Genomic DNA, 21,575 nt, shown 5'->3' on the forward strand with positions numbered 1-21,575 from the left:
ACATATAAATATGAATATATATATATATATATATACAGAAAAATCCTACAAGAACATGTAAAAAACCCAAAAAATGATTTTCATTTAAGTGGGTTTTTTAAAAAAAAAGGAAAATAAGAACAATCTGAAATCAAATTGATGAGAAACTGTAAAAGTACCCGTGTCCAGCCCGGTAGTCCTTCACCGACTGCTGCCGGGGTCCGTTAACCATAGCATCCCCTCCGGCCGGGGCGGCGTGTCCTGACGGGGTCCTTCCCAAAGAGGCCACGTGTCGACCCGGCACGGCTCCGCCGGCTCCTGGGGGCTGGTTCGCTGGCCTGAGGCCGCGGTCCAGGGACTGGGTCTGGGCCGGAGCGCTGAGGTGGTCTCTGGCGTGATGGTCAGTGGGGTGGGGGGCGCTCTGGGCCTGGGTGGAGGGGTGGTTGGGGCTGGCAGGGTAGGAGTCAGATGCCATTGATCTATTGAAACACAATGGTAAACTAAAGAAGACTAAATTCTAATCTACTGATTAATTCAGCTTCATTAAATTATCCATTTATGTCCAGATTTTTAAAAAGTGAAGGCCTTTAATCTGATTCATCTCAACAAAATAACCAAAAATATATATACCGGTAGTATTGTTCCCCTAGATGTTTAGTGTCTTAGTGTCAAAATATAAGTTCAAGTTCTGATTTTCCACTAGAGGGCAGCATGCAGCTTTGAAATACTAGGGCCAAAAGCAGTCCAGCTTCCTGCACTTTACTTCCATGTATGTGAGCCTCACACAGCCTCCCTTTCCAGGTGTCAGTGTTTGTGTACCTGCTGTCAGGAGACAGGGAGCCTTCAGACGACATGCCGTGATAAGGAGAGGGGGTGAGCCTGGCGTCAGGTCGGAACTCTTTGTCGTAGGCCAGGACGTTCCACTCCTGACGGCGGTTGCGAGCCTTACGCACCTTGAGAAGGGGATCAATAATTAGCCATTTTACTCTGTAAATCCATCCCATTTAGAGACAGTAAATTATTAAGCATTACTGTTATTAGAAGTTCTGCCAAAATCTAATATGTAGAAACAGACAGGCAAATGCTTGGGACTCCAGGCCAGTAGGGGGCCTCGTTAGAGTCGACTTTCCACTAAAATACAGACAGATTCCACTGACCCTTTTAGCATGTTTTTGAATGGGTGTCACATACTCAGTGTGAACATTGTTTTATAGGTTGGTAGCCTTATGGATAGTACGTATGGATGTGTACTAATAGTAGTCACCAGTTCACAGATATTCATTTTCACTGAGATGAATGAATAAATCCTCACTGACCTTCTTGACTTCTCTGCTTGGATCTTCGACCTGCCTCTGCTGCTCCTGCGAGACACAGACAGAGGGCAGCAGAGAGACACTGGGGTCAATTCTTTACGGCTCCTGCAGAAGGATGTTAACCTGGACCCTTGTTACCAGCCACTTCATCACAAGATTGAATCTTACAAACACTCACACAGAAGAACCTACTCACTACTCGGTAACTATGGAAACCAGGAAACAAAGAGATGGTGGAGGACTGAGCCAGCAACCAAACCAAAAACACAGAGGTGAGGAGGGGTGGGGGCACTCAAACGGACACAAGGGACCAGCGGGAGGGTGGGAGGGGGTGCAAATGAGTGAGATTGTTTTCTGTACACAAACCACATACACTACAGTTTGTGTTCCAGCATTCCTTTCCCTCTGTCATTGACTTCCATGTCTCAGCATGAGTGTGTAGTGTGTGTGTTAGAGGGTTGTGCAGGAGGAGAGAGGGTGGGGAGAGCAGGACAGGGAGGTTAGGGGGTCATCTTACAGAGATGGACAGGGGGCTCCTGGGTGGGGCCTGTCTGGAGTGGGGCCTGTCAGGGTGGGCCGGACAGCCCTATGGAAACATGGGAGAAAGTCAAACTGATGTGTTAGACTGAGCAGAGGATGAGGAGGGAAGGGGGGCGGAGCCTGTGTGCGTGTGTTGAAGGGCCGAGACTCTGAGGATGAGCCGGCGGCGTCTGCTCATCGAAAACAGAACACTGCCGGCTACGCCGACTCTGTCTGGAGGAGCAAAACCTTACCAGGCAGAAAAGGAGGCGGGGCCAAGAGGAGCAGCATTAAAGTCTATGAAAACAACGACAAACAGCAGCAAATTCATACAGCAGCAGCCATTCAGGCAGGAAGAAAAGAAGATTTTACTGTATTTTTGAAAATATCAAGGTCATTAAATCACTTTAATAGGCCATAGCCACGGTAAGAGTTAGTTCTAGTGTACAAGTTTCATTTTTTTAACCAGTTCGTGTAAAAACTGCTGCCGATTCAGCTGAAATACATATTCTTAACCCCCTTCTCCTTAAAATGATTGAGTGATTTCTCTTCAGATGTGTACATTTAATTGAAAAAAACTGTATAAAATTGTTATTATAACTTAATCTTTAGAAACTAGGTTGATGTATTGAATCCATGGTATGTAGTTAAATCAGGATCAGTTGAAAGTGAATAAAAAATCATGTTATACATTTGAAAAATAATTGAAAAAATTGAGTTTATAAGATGTACATTTGAGTTTAAACTGTTCTTATTTTCTTTCTTTTTTGTCTGTTTTTCATTCACTTTTAGTTCATCCTAATTTCACCCTATAACATTCATCTGTTTTCAATCTAACCCATCTTTGTAAAATTGAACATTTGTAAGTTTGTAAATTTTTAAATTTCTATTTGTAACTTTGTATGTTTGCAACTTTGCACAGTTTTAATTTTGCACATTTGTACATTTTCACGTTTGTAAGTTTGCACATTTTTAATTTTTCCACATTTGTAAGTTTGCACATTTGTACTTTAGCACATTTGTAAAATTGCACATTTGTCATTTTACATTTTTGTAAAGATAAATCTTTTGAATTTTTCATATTTGTAAGTTTGCATGTTTTTTAATTTTGCACATGTGTAGTTCAGCATGTTTATGATGTTTTAGTATAGTTGTAAAATTGCACATTTGTAATGTTTGTTGTTCTTAAGTTTGCAGATGTGTAAGCTTTCACATATTTATTTTTTTCATGAGTGCCAGTTTGCACATTTGCACTTTTCAACATTTGTAAAATTTGCACATTTGATATTTTGCATGTTTCTGATGTATGTTTGTAAAATTAAATGTTAAAAATTTAGCACATTTGTAAACTTGCACATTTAGAATTGTGCATGTTGATACGGTTGTAATTTAACAGATTAGTTCATGTGCACATTTTATATTTTGCAAGTTTGTAAATTTACACATTTGTAGCTTCGCAGATTTGTTATTTTGGATGTTTGTAACTATTAAAATAAACAGTTAAATTGACCAATAAAATATTGTACAAACTATAAAAAAATTACTGGTTTTCCAACAACATTTGTACATAGTGTTTTAGATTTTGGCCCCCTGTGTGATTGACTTTGACATCCCTGTGTCAGACAGGGTACATATCATTTTTTATCGATTATCTGCGTCTGTCTAAGAAATGACCTCTATTTAATAAAATATATTTTTTATTATTTAAAGTTTAGAAACACAATTTCTTACAAAAATAACATTTTTGTTCTTATTTAAAAATGTTTCTACATAGACTGTCAAGTAGCAAATCATGAATTCTACAAATTTGAGATAAATCAGCTCATTCTAATTATAGCATTTCTTTAATGCAAATTACCTCATTTTGAAAAAAAATCAGTATAAACATGACAAATGAAATGTCTCCTAAGCATTATTTTTTAACTTAATTCAATGCACAATAATAAATATTCCTGTTTTTATCACATGACCTTGTCTGCATGATAGTGGGATCCATGAAAATCCAAATCTAAAACCACCTAAATCTCAACCATAATAATTACTAACATTTTAATTCTAATTCTCATGCTAGTATGAAACTAACAAATTACATCTTTGTATGAATATTATGCAATAACTATTTTCTGTTAAGTTTATTTTAGAATTTGGTTCCTTTTGGACAGTGAACCTTCCCAGCTGCTGCTGTATTCATAAAACAAGCACAGACCAAAGCCAAGCTAAATGGTGAGCTCAATAGGATCAGCAAAAATCAAATGAAACATAAAAAAATGAAAATAGCACAAATAAGCAGTAAAATAAATGAAGATGATTGCTCTTCACGTTCCCAGCACGCTCTCCTCTGCAGATCCACGCAGTCCAACCAAACACGTTCAGGTGCAGATACCTTCTGCCGCCTCTTCTCCTTGCGCTTGTCCTCCGTCGCCTGCAGCATTTTCTCCTTCCACAGGTTGAAGAAGTAGGATGGGTCGGTGTAGAACTTCAGAGCATCCTTCTTGTCGTCCCTGCAGGGAAGGAACAGTTGGACTCAAACGATCTCAACTCAACTGCTAAAAAGACATGATACTATGAACAATGCATTAAGCTCATTTGTCTTTGAAGAAGTATGGATACACACACAAAATGAAAAATAAAGTACATCCAAATAAGTGAATGCAGAAGCTGCTGTGACTAAACATGAGAAAAAAATGGTTGTTTTTGCATCTATATCCAGTACTAGTTTCTGCATTTGACCCCATCCCCTGGGGGAGGGGTGGGCTGCAGACACAGCTGCACTCGGTAACCATTTGGCGGTTTACCCCTTCCAACCCCTTCACGCTGAGAGTCAAGCAGGGAGGGTTAGGGTTCCATTTTTAGAGTCTTTGGCTTGACTCAGCCTGGATTTGAACTCAAATTTATTGAGCACTCTAAAACTACATTTTAAAAATTTTAAAACCGTAACTTTTTAACATAATTATGAACGAGATGTATAGCATTACCTGCGATAATGCTAGTGTGAATGTTGTAAACTGAATTTGGCCGTTAGTGCTAACAGCAGTTGGCAGCTAAAAATGCTGAAGAGGATAGCCAGCTAAAATATTAGCTAAATGCCAAATTAGCTTAGCAAAAATGAAGGTTAGCCAAAACAGCTAGCATGTAGCTGAAAAAAAAGCTAAATTTCAAAATAACCTAAAAAAGCATAAATTAGTCAAAACAGCTTATGTGTAAATATTAGCCTTACTCCAAAACAGACAAAAAAAAAGAACTTTAAAAAATCCTAAATTAGCCAACACAGCTAGCATGTAGCTGGGATATTAGCTTAACTCCAAAACAGCTTACCCCCAAAAAAGTCTAAAATAGCCAAAACAACTGGCATGTGGCAAAAATATTAGCTAAACTCCTAAATAGCCTAAAAAGACTTAAAAAGAAAAGCCTAAATTAGCCAAAACAGCTAGCATGTAGCTGAAATATTAGCTAAACTCCAAAACAGCCTAAAAAGAAAAAAAAAAAATCGTACTAAATGCTAAAATAGTCCAAAAAGCTAGGAGAATGCCAATTTTTAAAACTTTAAAACTGTAAATTTTGAACATAATTATGAATAATAAAAAGGGAAGAATATTATTCCAGAATAATTCATCTAAAACCTTAAATACCCAGCGGGGCGTATGTAACTTCAAGAAAACTTCAAAAACAGCTGATTTTGTAAATGTCATAAAATAACAATTATCCTGACAGAAAGTGCAGCATACAAGTTATCTATGATTAATTTTCTGAAGTTATGTTGCTTTCTGGATAACAGAAGCTGAAGTGTCCCACAAATGCTTCTGTTTTCTAATTTTATTCCACTTACACACTGTGTGAGAATGCGAACCGAAAGAAAAAACTCAAAGTCTGCTCTTCATCTGGCCTCAGATCTGACCTGTACGGGGTGAGTATGTTCAGTGGTGGAGGCTTGTCACAGCGATGGTACATCTCTACCACAGGGTTGGGCACTGAGGTCCTGGACACAACCTGCTGGTCCTGGATCGTGCTGCTTTTGAAAGCCTTCCTCATGTTGATGTCCTGTAGGGAGACTAAAGAAGAGAAGGACAGTGTTGAATCCTGACTCACCAGTTGGTAAACAGCTAGAGAAGAGAACAAAAAAAAAACCTTCAGGCGGGTGAAATACATGAAATATCATGGTCGTAGAACAAGTGGTGAGCCTGTATGTTGATGTTGGGAGTGGGGTCATCTGGACCCCACAAAACTTTTTTTTCAATGATTTGTTATCTTCACTGGTGTCCATGGCAGACATAAAATCCTGTATACCTTTGTCCACATTTGTCATAGGATGGATAACACTTCAATATAATGACTTGGGTCATCTGGACCCCATAGGATGGCACAAGGGTGGCGGCTCTCGAGGACCAGGAATGAGGACCCCTGCTAAGACTTTAGGGCAAGAAAGCCCAATCTTTTGATCAATGGTAATGCATAGCAGGCCCAAAGCGCTTCATAGTCTTTGTTGCTGAACACCGGCCTATAACGTATGACCTCTAACCTCCAGGGGCAATGAGGGGTTCAGTAACTTTCCCAAGGACACCTCCGCACTGGAACTGAACCTGCAATCTTCCAATCACAAGTCAACCACTCAGTGTCAGGTGCCAGGGCTGCCCACCTGCCAAAAGATTGGATCCTGTACAGCTGCTCGTCATCTCCTCATCAGACGACCTGTTATAAGGACATCTACGCCCACCAGCCAACATCGGTTCATCTGTTCCACTCCAGTAGAGTACACTGACCTTAAGCTACCTCTTGTTTTCTACCATCTCTAACATAAACTATTCCTTCATCAAGGATCCCCAGGATCTCCCCTCCTGACGCCATCGCCCTACAGCCATCTCAAGAACTACCATCCAGATCCTCTGCTCTTCCCTTACTACTTCACAACAAACCACATACCCTTTAAACCTTGTGCTATCTTATGGGGTCTAGATGACCCAAGCCTTACATTAATGTGTTATCCGTCCTATGACAAATCTGAATGAAGGTGGACAGGATTTCATGTCTGCCACGAACACCAGTGACAATCAAAAATCAATGGAAAAAAAAGTTCAGCACGGTGTCTTGTGGGGTCAAGATGACCCCAACCCAATGTCAACATAGCTAGGACAGCACAAGGATTAACTTACCATTGCATTTTGGGTCTACTACCACCAGTTCCTAATACTCAACCTCAGCACTATGGCTCCCCATTGGTACTTTCTCTGGTGCTCTAAATTTGGTCATGTAGGTTGCACCTTTACAAAAACCTAATTCACTAGTGTCTGAGATAGGAACAGTAGTAAAATCCTGGCTATTCATGGAAGAGCCTTATATCAGTCCTACAGTTCAAATGTAGCTTCAGGAAGGATGTACTGCTGATGCAAAATTGCTTAACATTTAAATTTGAAAAAACATATAAAGTTAGAAAGTAGGGCAGCTAGAATTGACGGAGCTCAATGACGTGAAGATATTCCTCCTAATGTATTATCATTTAAAAACTATGACTGTAGTAGACTATAGTTGTTATCATTTGTTTCAAACTAAGACATATTTTGTGGAGGAGAAACACAAGATAAAACATTGACTTTTTCTGGTAAATTTTAGGAAACCAAATTTGAATAATGTAAACAGGTTGTAAGGAGGTGCAAACAACACACACCAATAGGGTGATAATAGGACAGCAGGGACAGATTAGAGTGTTGGAGGACGTTGCATCAGCTTAACATGCATCTTGTGATCACACACACACGATAGCAGCAGCCTACATGTGTTACACAGAGCAGCAGTGCATGTGCCGATCTCCTAACCTCATTAGATGTTTAACACAAAGCTGAACAGATAAACAATCACACGTCCCACATGGGCAGGATCAAGCCACATCACTGTAGACTTTGATAAAATGGAGTCACACACATGTCAGTGATTTATGAAGTGTGTGTGTGGAGGTCTTTTATGTTGCAGAAGATGACAGCAGTGTCCGCTGGGTTTAACCTCCGACTGCAAAGACTTGCTCTTCAAACACTAAGGGGCCATTGGCTGCTTGATCTGTGTGTGCTCGAGTGCACGTTTGCGCGCGCGTTTGCAGGCAGAGCACTCTGCAGTCTGCTCGCCGTTTGATCCTGCCGTCCTAAACTCCCGTCCCTACGGCCAAATGAATAATCCAGTCAAGGAGCAGCCAATGCAACTTTTATTCTGACATGTCTTCAAACGGACCCCCTTGCTCTCCTTTTGGAGGTTCTTTTCACAGAAAAAAACCAGCATTTATGTGCTGGATCTTAACATCCGTGCTTCTGTACGCATAAAATTGATTAATCAATTGGAATTGATCTAAGCTTAATAGATCAATAATCGCATCATAAAAGTAGAGATCAATTTAGCACATAAAGCTAAATCTGCTAGCTTGATGCTAACATTTAGTGGAGTTTCCCATAAGACTAATGCTAACACTTGACCTAAACATTCATTGTTGACTAAATTAACATCTTTATAAACTCACAGGCATGAATTTTCAAAACTCTTTTAAGTAAATATTTTTTAAAGTAACCATTTGTGGTCTAAAACTCAGTGTTTTGCTCATTCTTTACTTATTCTTCTTGAAAATAGTGTACTGCTATAGAGTGAGCTCCACCTAGTGGTAAAAACTGAAACAGCCTCCAGGAGAAGCAGAACAATGTTTACAATGTTAATGATCTGAACATTGTTGTTAGAACTTCTCCTTTAGAGAATCCATGTAACTCTGTATGATATTAACAATCTCAATATTTCACTAATACATTTTAAAGTATGTGAACTGGATCAGATTAATATAAATATATTCAAAACATATAGTAGATTATCAATGTATTCGTAAAAAAATGTGTCTAAATGTGTAAACTGTGGTAACTTTAATTGAAATTGAATTGAATTGAGTAAGAATGTTGTGTGAGGACATCAATTTTCTTGCAGAAAGTAAAATAAATAAATAAATAACTGCAGCAGCTGAGGCGTTGCTGTGTGCGCGGATAAAGGGCAATTCCACAAAAAAAAGACCAAATAAAAGCAAAAATAAAGGATTTATATGTAAAAAAAAAAATAGAAAAACCTGATAAAATAAAAGAAAATAAAAAAATCTAAAGAAAAATAGGGGATAAACAGAAGATATCTAAGTGTTTAAGAGAAGATGAGATTAAAGAGAGTTGAAAGGGAGAAAACATGCATAGATGTGCTGCTGAGCTGCAGAATGACTAGGCAGTATCAGCAAAGAAAAAGAAGTGGAAAGATGGAACTAGAGACAGAAAACAATCAAAATAATAAAAAAAGGTTTAAAACTGAACAAAAAGAGGTAATAGAATGAAGAAAACAAAGATAAAGGATAAAAGCAAAAAAAAAACAAAAAAAAAACAAGGCAGAGACACGAGAAAGAGAATGCTTCATCAAAGAAACAGGAAATCAAAATCCCCGGGAGTTAGAGGGAGCCTCCAGCTTCTCAAAAGCAAATGTGATGAATCATCTGCTGCATTAGTCCCACAAACACTCTGATCCATTCTGTGTGAGTGAAGGCCTTTTAATTATCACCGTATAAAAACCTGACCTTCAGAGACAGTAAAATAATGATGTAAAAACATCGCACTCACACAACAGTCGACTGCGGGCTGAGATAAGCACCAACACCAGGACTGTCCCAGGCTTCCAGAGATTCATTTATCTCTGAAAGCCTTTCTTCTGTCAGCTGTCCGGTCAAACACTCTAATGTTGCCAAGCATGCAAAACAGACACTCATCCGGCAGACAGGAGGAAACAGACCTTATACATCCATCCGATTCCCTGCAGGAGTTTGTCTCTGATAGGAACCTAAATCACAGCGATTCTCGTCTCATCTTTATCATAGAAAAAAACACTAATCCTCAAAAAACAGTTATGTCTAATTTCTAGCCTGACAGTCTTATTCACTCAAATATAAGACAAAACTAACAGTTCAGTTACTTATTACAAAATGTGATGACTTTATTGTGAATATGATTATATTGTTTTTGATGATTTTAACACGTTCTTCTGGGATTTTTCTGAAGACAGAGGCTAAATGTGAAGAAAATTAAGATAAAAATTGCATTTCTGAGCATTTTTTATTCAAACTGATGGGAATCAGGAGCAGACGAAAAAAAATGCAATAAAGAAAAAAGACTATTTGCGATTAGTGCTGCCACAAACGATTATTTTATTAGTCGACTAATCACGGATTATTCGTTCAAATTAGTCGACTAATTGGATCATGTGCAAACTGGATGTAAAGCACACATCTTAACCATCATTAGCTTTAAACTAACTAAAAACTAGATATATAGCATTATCTGCGATAATTAGCTAAAGATGGTGAAATTAACAGCTAAAAACACTGAAGTTAATAGCCAGCTAAAATATTAGTTAAAAGCCAAATTAGCCTAAAAAATTGAAAAAGCCTAAGTCAGCCAAAACAGCTAGCATGCAGCTAAAATATTAGCTAAACTCCAAATTAACCCAAAAAACAGAATAAATCCTAAATTAGCCAAAATAGCTAGCATGTAGCTGAAGTATCAGCTAAACTCCAAAATAGTCAAAACAGCTAGCATAATGCCATCTTAACTATCAACTTTACAACACTCTGACTTCATTCAATATAAAGTAACGACTAATCAACTATTAAATTAGCTGTCAACTATTTTTATTTTAATAGTTTTAATTAGTCGTCGATTAGTCGACTAATCATGGCAGCCCTATTGGTGATGTAGAAAGTAGGTTGGGCGGGGCACAAGCTTCCTACTCTGAGCTCTCAGTAACATACGGGGGGAGGGGTTCATCAATGCTAATGGTCCTCTCCACAGCTTCAAACTTCTTATGAACTACTGCCGCTCTGTAGAAACTATGTCCTAAAAAATATGGAAGGAAAATGGATTAATCTGATTTGTGTGGGCGTAATTCTTGATTTGTAACTCATACAACCGGTAATTGGTACGATTGGTGCCGCCATCCGGCTGGTTTTTAAGAAATCCTGCCTTATCTGCTGCTGATTACTTGGTTGAGATCCGTTAAGAAGTTTCAATGGATAGCGTGTCATTGAGGACTTGGTCTGTTGATCTGTAGAAAAAAACTTTTTTACATGCGATAACAAAATCGTAGATGTCGTTATCATGAGAAAATGGGGGAAAAAACAAGGCATACCGTTCTTGGCACCTATGACAATTGTGTCAATTTTTACAATGTATATTGCCTAGCCAACACATTCTCACTCTTGAGTCATCACATACTGACGTTTGGTTAAGGGGGCCTCCGCGTCACTTTTTGACATTTTGGGTGTCCCCAACTCGTCGTTTTTTGACGTGCTGGGTGTTCCCGTTAAATCACAGGTCCACAAACTCAGAGTCGCGAGCTGGAACTGGTCCAGTACCAGGACACGGAACACACCAGCATGCTAACCCTGAACTGGACGTGGTACTGGATGCGGTTCCAGACGCGGTACTGGGCGCGATTAGGGTACCAGTACTGGATGCATCCCAAGGACCAGTCCGTGTCCGGTACTGTATACCAAGGGTTTCGGAAACTTATATCCAACTTTTACCATTAGAGAATAATGTGGAGTTACATTTGAAACACATCAACTATGGATTTGGAAAACATTATTATAAGCTGTCATCTAACCTTTCTTTTAATTCACCTTAAAGCAAGAAACTCAATAGATCTAGAAAATAAATCTGTGGATTCATGTAAATCTAAGCTAGTCAGCCGTCTACTTTTATTTGGACCTTCAGTTTATGTCCAAGAAGAAATAGTCCATGTAGACCAAAAAACTAAAATATCATACGGACCAACAGAAAGAGCACAAACATACAATGGCTCTAGAGATCATCAATGAAATATGACCTCAGCTTTACAATGCTAGAGCCTGGTTATAGAAGAGGACCCTACATCAACACATTTATGGCCTTTAGTCAAACACAAGAGTAAGAACTCTACTGTTAATATCACACATCAGCACATTCAGCACTGTTACTAAGAAAAACACACAGGAAACAACGCCGATCTCATCGGAGAACACCTTTAACTTCACACACCTTCCTCCACGGTGGAGTCGAGCTGGGTGACCTTCACAGCCAGCTGGTCCACCCTCTCCTGCAGGCTGCTCATCCTCAGGTAGAAGCTGTTGGCTTCGTTGAACAGCTCTCCGAAGATGTCCTCTGCATGGCGACCTGAAAACAAACACATTTCAATTTCAGTTCAGATAGAGAGCTGCAGGTTTGAGCTCTTATAGCATCAAATATTAACTCAGAGGAGAATCTAAGCTGACGCTGAGGAGAACAAAGATGTTGAGCGGACAATTATAAACTCATAATTTATAATTTATACTTGATCTGTGATTACAGTGATGAAACCGTAACACATGGTGGCCAATCTGTGACCAAAAGAGGCAACAACCAAACCAAAAAAGGATTGTTTTAAGTGTATTTTTATTCAGACTTGTGCTTATAAAACACATAAATGTAGTGATTGAGCACTAATGCAAGTGGTTTGCTAATAAAAATTTGAATTGAATAAATTAATCTCTCAAGCAACTAAACCAAAAACTAAGAACAAGGATTTGCCTTTAGTAATATAGTAATGAAATTAAGCTAAAAACCCTTATATTAAAAAAAAAAAACCTAATACACCATTGCTAAATATATCAGAGAATGTGCAAGCAAACAATGCCTAAATGAAAAATAAATCAATAAATTAAAGGATAAGCAGTCGAGTTAAAAACCTTGCAGACACAGCTTGATTCATTGGCGGACCTTAATGAGAACCATCAGGTCAGGTCGTCACACATCCGTGAGGCCTTGCAGTGAGCAGCACTCTTTTACATCCTCACTAACTTTTATGTCCCACACTTGGTTGGTCTATAAACTGTGACGCCCCAAATCGAAGGGCTGCTGAGAACACAAGGCGTAGTGTCCAATGGTAGAGTACTGACCTTGAAAATGTGAATCTAGTAAACACACCTGTATGCATTGGTGTAAAGAGATTGACAGAGTTTATTAATTCGTTTATTTTTGGGTGGGGAGTTTATTATGTGGCTACAAGATGATAAATAGTAGATGAAACAATGAAGCTTAGGTCTAACAACTCCTGTACTTGTTCGGCCACCTTAAGGGATGTGATTGTTGCACATGTGGTAGGGGTATCGTGAAGTATTTGTTAGAGTAAAAGAAGTTTCAAACACTTATGACATATGGGTAGACTCTATAGTCATTGGTAAGGTGGGTGTATACTAGCTTCTTATATGCACGAATTATGCAAACAAAGTGTGCGCATGTAAGTGCCCTGTAGGACGCCAACCTAAACTACCCAATGATTGTATAATTCTCTAAATTTTAACTGACTGGATTACTTGAGGCACTAAGCGCATATTAAACTACTTGTGTCTAATTTGGTGCAAAAGTCATGAAATCAGTAACTTTGACAAGAATTGACACCAAATAAATTGGAATTCTCTGTAAAATTCAGTGTCAACAATAGTAAACATGAACAGCAGTGCCACTACTTAGTGCAAAATTGTTGTAATCAGAACAAAACTTGAATAAAAGGACAGTCTTGCAACGTATGCCCCCTATCTACCTCCAAAGGAACGTCCAACCAAAGGACGACAAATACAACGTTTTACAGCCTCTTCAAACGAAAATAGAAGATCAATATTTGATGAAAACCCATCGAGAATCAATCGCAGGACTAAATATTGTGAAATATCGCAAATAACATTTTGGCAAACCCTAGTCCACAGGGTTTTAAAAAATGATAAATCCATTTCACCTACTTCAGCTTTCTTTACATGATGTCTAAGTGTTTGCTAGGACTCATCACCCGCAGCATACCCGTAGATTATAATGTGCATGAACATTTTTGCTCAACGGGCGATCAACCACTTTGATTTTTCCCGCGGGTCACCTGCATGCATGGTACATGTTTGGCCATTTCCCACTTGCATTTAGCTCACCCATATGGACAGTTGTGACTAAGGCAGGACCTTTTCTGTTTCCGCAAGACTCCAGCATAACAAGGATGAGCATTGATGGTATCATTACCACATCAGACTTGTGCTCTTTTCATTCTACAGCTCAAATTCACCAGAGACAGATGGAGCAGACGCAGAGCCTGGCTCCTCCACAGCGAGCTGTCACTGGGTTTCATTTAGCTCCTACCGGTTCATCTCCTTTAAATAGCTGTTCTAAGCACACATGTCAATTGCTCAATCTGTCTTCAGCGATGGATAAATTCATAATAAATATTGTTTTTTCACTTGAATTAAGCAGTGGGTGACGTAAAAAAGAAAAGAAAAAAGAAAAACAAATTTTGCATAAAGTCTGTGGCTAAGAGTTACTGGTTAACTTTTAAATCAGAAAACAGAGACGCACCACTCTTCTTTAGTACTAAAGAAGCTTCATATCAACTTCTAAAGCAAACTTTTAGCTGAGATAAACTGACAAACAGCACAATCAGACTATCACCAATAAAGTAATTTCAATTATTAACAATATTAAGTCTGTAGTCTGCAACGGACTGGCGACCTGTCCAGGGTTGACCAACAGTAGTTTGAATAGGCCCCAGCAGCCCCATGACCCCAGATGGAATTTAGCAGGTACAGAAAATAGATGAATGTATGAAGTATGGAAAACCAGCACATGATCAGATATTTGTGTAATAATCATGGTACATGAACAACATTTTCCAGGAAACTTGCTGCAGCGGCTGGGATGTGACCAACGAAACCAGGCATGTCCAAAGTCTGGCTCGGGGGTTCAATGCAGCCCGCATTCAAATTTCTAGCAGCCTACAGGCTTCTGTTATAATATAGATAATACGTATCCTCCAGCACTTTCTAAGAACTGCGACTTCTTGATTGTGAATCGGAATTTATGTAAGGCAGAGGTGTCAAACTCAATCGCACAAGGGGCTAAAATCTAAAACACACCTTAAGTCGCGGGCCAAACAGGATGATCATTTATTGAACACTCTAAAACTACATTTTTAAAACTGTAACTTTTTAAACATAATTATGAACTAGAAATTTAGAATTACCTGCAATAATGCTAGTGGGAATGCTGTAAGCTGAATTTAGCCTCTGAATATGCTAGTGCTATAAGCTGAAAATAACCTTAAATAACTTTCAATATTTTACTTTCCATGATAATATATTTTGTCAAAATTATACAAGTTAGAAATAAGTGGAGGATAACATCGGCCAATAATGAAATAAAATGATCTTGAGGGCCGGATAGAACTACCCGGAGGGCCGGATCTGGCCCTAGGGCCTTTACTTTGACACGTGTTATAAAGGAAATGGGAAGGTCGAGCCGGGGTGGGATTATATAAATTTGCTTCCTATCTCTCCAATTCAAGAAATTTATAATTTAATGCCTAGTTATCCTATGTCTGATGTATATTTGTTGTTGATTGTTTTTGATAGTCATTCTTGCTTGATTGCTTGAAATAAACCATTTCAATTCAATTCAATTTAAAAAAACTGTAAAAATTACATTGTTAGCCATTGTAAACCTGTGTAAATATAAGTAACTTTCAGAGAAGATGTGCTTCAATCAAACCCATCAATCAATCAACGAATATCCCATTTGGATCAAAGGTTCATATCATGCAGGTCGAATGGTCAGCCTTCATAGAGTTTTCTAACTGGCCCACATCCTTTCACAGCCTAACTTCCGATTCAGAGGACATTTGGTCCAAACTAGTATCACTAGGAGAACTTGTGGCATTAGACTCACTTAGACTCCCCAGCTGTTTGATGATGGCTGCCAGCGTGCTGTTGGTGACGCACTCCAGCTCACTGGTCACCCCGTCCGGCAGCGCCCCGCGGCACAAGTGCCGGGGTTCGATGTTCCTCTTCACCAGCGGCATCCTCCTCTACCTCTGTGGACGAAACACAAAATTACACTCGTGTAGAAATCTTACAAGAGAATACCAGCCTGTCAAAACAGCTTGCTGTTGAGCCGCTGGAGGCCCAGTCACTCATCTACTGCTAAATATCCCAGCGACTATTTGAGCCAAGAGTCAAACGAGCCGGAAAAAAGTTTTTAAATGTTGCCAACAAGCCTCAACCAAAGAGAAGAGAGGCCATAAGGAGCAGGCAGGAAGAGAAGGGGAACTGAAAGAGAGTGAGAGGGATCAAAAAGAAGAGAAAAAAGGAAGTCAGATGAATAAACTGTTGATTGTATGAGAAAGCTGCTTCGGTTCTGAGTCAAAACTGAGCAAGGGAACAATCAGCAGCTTTGTGGAGCTCTTGAGTTATGAGTATGTTTTCTGAGAAATCCAGGCATCAACAGCTGTCTGAACAAATATAGGAGTGTTCTGGTTTTAAACTAAAGGCAGTGCTTTCATCAAAAATACATTTTTAACACTTTTTATGTCAATTTGTTGAGCTGCTCAAAATTCATACGATGAAATGGTTTGAAGGTCTTAAAATCAGATGTATGGATGCAACACAAGTCCAGTTTGCAAGTTAAGTTTTTCCCAAATATCTTTGAATTCTTGATGTTTTACAGAATTACTTACGTAAAAAATGGTCTTCACAGGTTTAGAAAATAGATGGATTGAAAGATGTAGAAGTTTCGCAACAGTTAACTGTTATTTTTAAATTAAGGATTGTGTGATTGCTTTGTTTAACAAGACAAAGCTGTGACTGGAGGACCAACCCATAGCTGTCTGTCTATTGTGAGCCTTTGACTCCCACAGGATCAAGATGAATGATGCCTCTCCTCAACTTTCCTTCTTACCCCAGGAAATAGATTGACTGCATGGCATCATTTAACAATTGGTTGTTGATCTCTTTTTGGATGAATGGATAGATAGATATATATAGAGAGAGAGATGTACACAGAGATATAGAGATATATACAGATATGCATAGAGATATAGAGATGTATACAGATATGCATAGAGATATAGAGATATATACAGATATGCATAGAGATATAGAGATGTATACAGATATGTAGAGATATATACAGAGATATAGAGATGTATAAAGAAATGCATAGATAAATAGGATGTATACAAAGATATAGAGAGGTATAAAAAGATATAGAGATGTATACAGAGATGCATAAAGATATGGAGATGTATACAGATATGTAGAGATATATACAGAGATATAGAGATGTATACAAAGATGTAGAGATGTATACAGAGATGCATAAAGATATAGAGATGTATACAAAGATATAGCGATGTATACAGAGATGTATATAGAGACATAGCGATGTATACAGAGATTTAGAGATGTATACAAAGATGTAGAGATTTATACAGAGATGTATACAGAGACATAGCGATGTATACAGATATATAGAGATGTATGCAGAGATGTATACAAAGATGTAGAGATGTATACAGAGACATAGCGATGTATACAGAGATTTAGAGATGTATACAAAGATGTAGAGATGTATACAGCGATGTATACAGAGACATAGCGATGTATACAGATATATAGAGATGTATGCAGAGATGTATACAAAGATGTAGAGATGTATACAGAGACATAGCGATGTATACAGAGATTTAGAGATGTACAGCATACAGAGATATAGAGATGTATACAAAAGATGTAGAGATGTATACAGAGATGAATACAGAGATGTAGAGATATAGAGATGTATACAGAGACATACTGATGTGTACAGAGATTTAGAGATGTATACAAAGATATGGAGATGTATACAAAGATGTAGAGATGAATACAGAGATGTAGAGATATATACAGAGATGTCTGTTTTAAACAAAAAATATATTTAATCAATACATAATTGACATCAATGTGTCACAAACAGAAAAGCAGAAGTTGTGGCTTCCTAGATGTGTTGTTGGCTTTTTTGTTTTATTTTGAATCTGAAATTTAAATCTGAAAATATTGATAAAATAATTTTTTAAAACACCTATGTGCTGTGTACTGTAGAGCATTACTATAGCATCACGTAACTCCCAAGGTCGTTAAAAGGGCACTAGGGGGATGTTGGTTCAAGATAAATGTCTGCTTGAAAGATGGCAATAAAAAAGACAAAGTGCATACAAAAATATAAATATGATGGCACCAGAGCAGGAGAACGTGTGAGAATGAAAGAAGCTCTGTCAATCGATGATGCACTTATCAGCTGTGAGATGGATGTCCGCTTCATCCTCAGCCGGTCTGGACTCAAACACAGCCTTCAATAAAAAGCCGCCTCCCTCTAGAACCTCCTGACATTCAATTAAACAAACCACCTCAGACGGAGCTCGCCTGTCTTAAGAGTGTAATCGAGTTTCCCTGTGCAGTGAATATGCGCGCGTGTTCCAAGTCAATATCGACAGCCTCTCCCAGCTGTTGTAAATAATCTAATAGCCTCTCTGTTTAATAATATATAAAACCCTCCTTTCATCCTCTCCACCACACTGGCCGCTCCACCTCTTGTCCTTAGACGTTCTCCTTCCAGGTCTGTTCCCACCCACGTCTGCTTTCATCAATAAATCAGGGAATATCTTTGTCTCGACACTAAGAGGGATGCCGTCTGCGTCTGTGTAGATCTAGGAGTGTGTAGTTTCTTTGTTTTTAAATCCGTTGTTGTGTTTTTGGAGCAAGTTAGATTGTCTGCACTTTAGGCTCCTACTCTAGGCTCCTCCTGCCAGCAATTCTGGGTCAACTGCAGGGCAAAAGGACTTCAGATTAATGCGGTGAACTGCACATGTTTGGGTGGAACACACCAGCAGAGGTCGGATAGATGTATTTAGAAATATATTGGTTTATTTTCAAGTTTGGTACAGGTTTTTGAAGAAGGAAAAAAAAATCCTTTGAATGATGTTAAATCATAACTTATACATGGGTACATTTGACATTAAATCAGATGTTAAAGGAGATTTATCTCTTTTTTGCCTTATCTCTGATATGATAAATGAACAGTTTGGGTTCCCTTATCCTAATCTATTATCCATTTGACAGAATTGCAAAGACGTAGATGAAATTAAAATTTATAAAGTCTTATCACTAAATTCTGTTGGACTAATTACCGACTTTCAACTTTGAAAAATGTAATTTTTGACAGAGGGACAGTCCCGAAAAGCATCTGTGTGTTGGACATAAATGTATTCTATGGATTAATGCTGACGCAGTGTTGGATTAAATTGTTTGGATTAAGTTTTCTTAGTATTTCTCTAAAAAAACGACAAAATTATTTTAATAAAAATCTATCATATCTGGAAGCCGCCAATGGCCTACTTGTATTTTTTTGGAAAAAATAATACAATTTGTTATGTGATAATGAACATATATAGTTATCACGATAATAAATTGGAATCAGATTCTTTATCTCGTGATAATTGTATCTTCTGTCTCGTTATCATGAGAATAATAGTAATGTTGTTATCATTAGAAAAAAAAGGAGAAGTATAAGTTGTTATCACAATTAGATAAATCTTGTTAACCAGAGAAAAAAAGAGGGAAAAAAATGGTAAATGTTGTTATCATGAGAAAACAATGTTGTTATAAGAAAAAATAAGTCGGTATTGCAAAAAAACAAGAATAAAAAAAGTAGATGTTGTCATCACGAGTTAAAATAAATTGTTAACATGAGACAATAAAAAAAGATAGATGTTATTATCACAGGTAGACAATGTAATTATCTTAAGAAAATGATGTTATCACAACAAATCATTGTCAAGAAAAACTGATGTTTTCTCAAGAAAAAAAGGCGGGCTGTGTGACACCAAGTCTTATATTTATTGGAATAGTGCTGTAAAAGCAAAAGCCTGAACAAGAACATTTCACACCAAACCTCCTCCAACCGTGAGTCCAAGCGCTAGTATTGAGTAGTAATACTACCCCATACTGTGTACATATCATAGTGGTTTCGATTCTAACCTTAAAGTCCTGTGTGATCCTACAGAAAATTATGTTAAACGACTTTTACTGCTGGACTATTCATCCATCCATCCATCTTTGGAACCCACTTAACCCCTTTCACGTTCATTGGGCTGCTGGAGCCAGCAAATGTTGGACCAAGTATTTGAAATACCAAAGACTCAATCATCTCCATCTCCATCCATTCAACCTTCCTGCAGTTCCCCTAAAGTCTTTCTGGCAAAACCATATCATACTCTGATTCCTTGTTTAATTTGTTGTGTGAGCCTGTTAGCTCAATCATTCTTTAGCTAAACATCTGCAGATCATAAAGAACCAACCTCTATCTTCAAACGCAGTTCTGTGCTTTTTACTAATGACCACAGGAAATCAGAGAATAGAACAAAGTTTGAAGAGAATTCATAACATTCTGACACCACTGCTGGGATACCACAGCAGTTTGTGGTACAAAGATAGATGAGCTTTTTCATAGAGGTTAGATTGAACAAAATATTCTATTGTTGAAACCTTTCTTGGCTAAAGTGTTTCAAGGTATGAACCGAGTTTGTGTTCCCTGTAGTTTGCAATCTCACTTCCTCACATTCTTTGATTACCTGCTCCAAGTACAGAGTGTGTGAAAGAGACAAATTAGTAGGGTTCTTAAGCCTATGAACAAAATACAGGCCGTTTCTACAATTGGATTTTATGTTAATAAACAAGATTAGCATCAATGTCATGATAGATTGTTTTTTGTAGCTATTATTACCTTGGAGTTTGCATTTTTCTGCCTTTTAGCTGTTGTAAATTTCTATGGTTTCATGTTTTTTTTTCCTTTTTTGTAGGTTTAGAATGAGGAAAAAAGGGTGAAAAGAGACGCAGACGAGACTCATAGGCCTGTACTTGAATCTGGGTTGACTGCTAATGAGGACACACTCTGTACAGAAGTGCTCACTCAACCTATTGGACTATAGAGCGCCCCCAATTTCTCTGTCAGGTTAGTTTCTATTTAGAGATTTACCCAGATTGGTCTGAATTCGGCTGTTATTGTTGATTCAGTGAGCACGAATGCCGAGCCGCATTTAGACTTTTAGCCGTTTGATTTAATGCGATTCAGTCTCTACTGAAACGGGTCTTCCAACTCTCAATTTAGACATTTAAAATCCGTACTCTAATTGCATTAATGCTGAAATATTTATTTTGTATTAATTTTCTTTTTTAATTTCTGTCTTTTTTTTAAACTATTAATATTCATAAGCGGAAAAAGCTTTTCTTTCTCTGTAAATCCCTGTAAATTGTGTCTGTGTATGACTGGTACTGTACAGGATAAGAAATCCCATCCGCTGTCACACCTGGATGTGTTAAATTTATTCTCTGCATTTGATTTATCCCCTGGGGAAATGGTGAGCTGTATACACAACCAAACTTCATTTGGTGGTTTAACCCTCCAATCCAATCCATTAACAGTATATAGGAACTGGACTCACCTAGGTTCTAGGAAGCCAAAATTCCTTAGACTTCTATTGAGAAATAAACAGCTATTACTTAGTCATCTTATTTGTCAGTATGACCATTCTTAACATGTTCTTGAAAATCTTTTTTTATATTTGTCTGTAGTGCAATGTACTGTGTTCAAATCATAAATCGACCAATCAGATGCCTCAATAAAAGTATGTGTCTTTCGTTGAACGTTCAAAGTGTTAATGGGTGTGTCCGAATTCAGGTGCTGCATCCTTCAAAGGCCGCGGCCTTTCCGGTTGAGGTTGGCCGGGTCCTCCATCGAGCGGGTAGAACGTATGTTAATGGCTGTGAATTTGGACAAATGTCCTATCACCTAGCAACTGTGAGTCCCAAATTCATACTTGTAATAAATCATGGAGCTCGAAATATTTCTGAGTTAC

At 38.1% G+C, this 21,575-nt stretch overlaps 1 protein-coding gene across 1 annotated transcript in view; it reads right to left on the bottom strand.

Moving 5' to 3' along the window:
- Positions 1-21,575, bottom strand: part of zgc:109889 (uncharacterized protein LOC553542 homolog) — a gene marked incomplete in the record, with an annotated part of 46,876 nt that overhangs the window by 8,915 nt on the left and 16,386 nt on the right. The window contains 8 exon segments of the mRNA XM_024287904.2: positions 159-458; positions 799-932; positions 1,296-1,340; positions 1,810-1,878; positions 4,195-4,312; positions 5,707-5,860; positions 11,876-12,010; positions 15,575-15,719. Coding sequence (XP_024143672.1) covers positions 159-458; positions 799-932; positions 1,296-1,340; positions 1,810-1,878; positions 4,195-4,312; positions 5,707-5,860; positions 11,876-12,010; positions 15,575-15,707 — 1,088 coding nt within the window.

The sequence above is a fragment of the Oryzias melastigma genome, linkage group LG18 (assembly GCF_002922805.2).
Source record: "Oryzias melastigma strain HK-1 linkage group LG18, ASM292280v2, whole genome shotgun sequence".
NCBI classification, from domain to species: domain Eukaryota; kingdom Metazoa; phylum Chordata; class Actinopteri; order Beloniformes; family Adrianichthyidae; genus Oryzias; species Oryzias melastigma.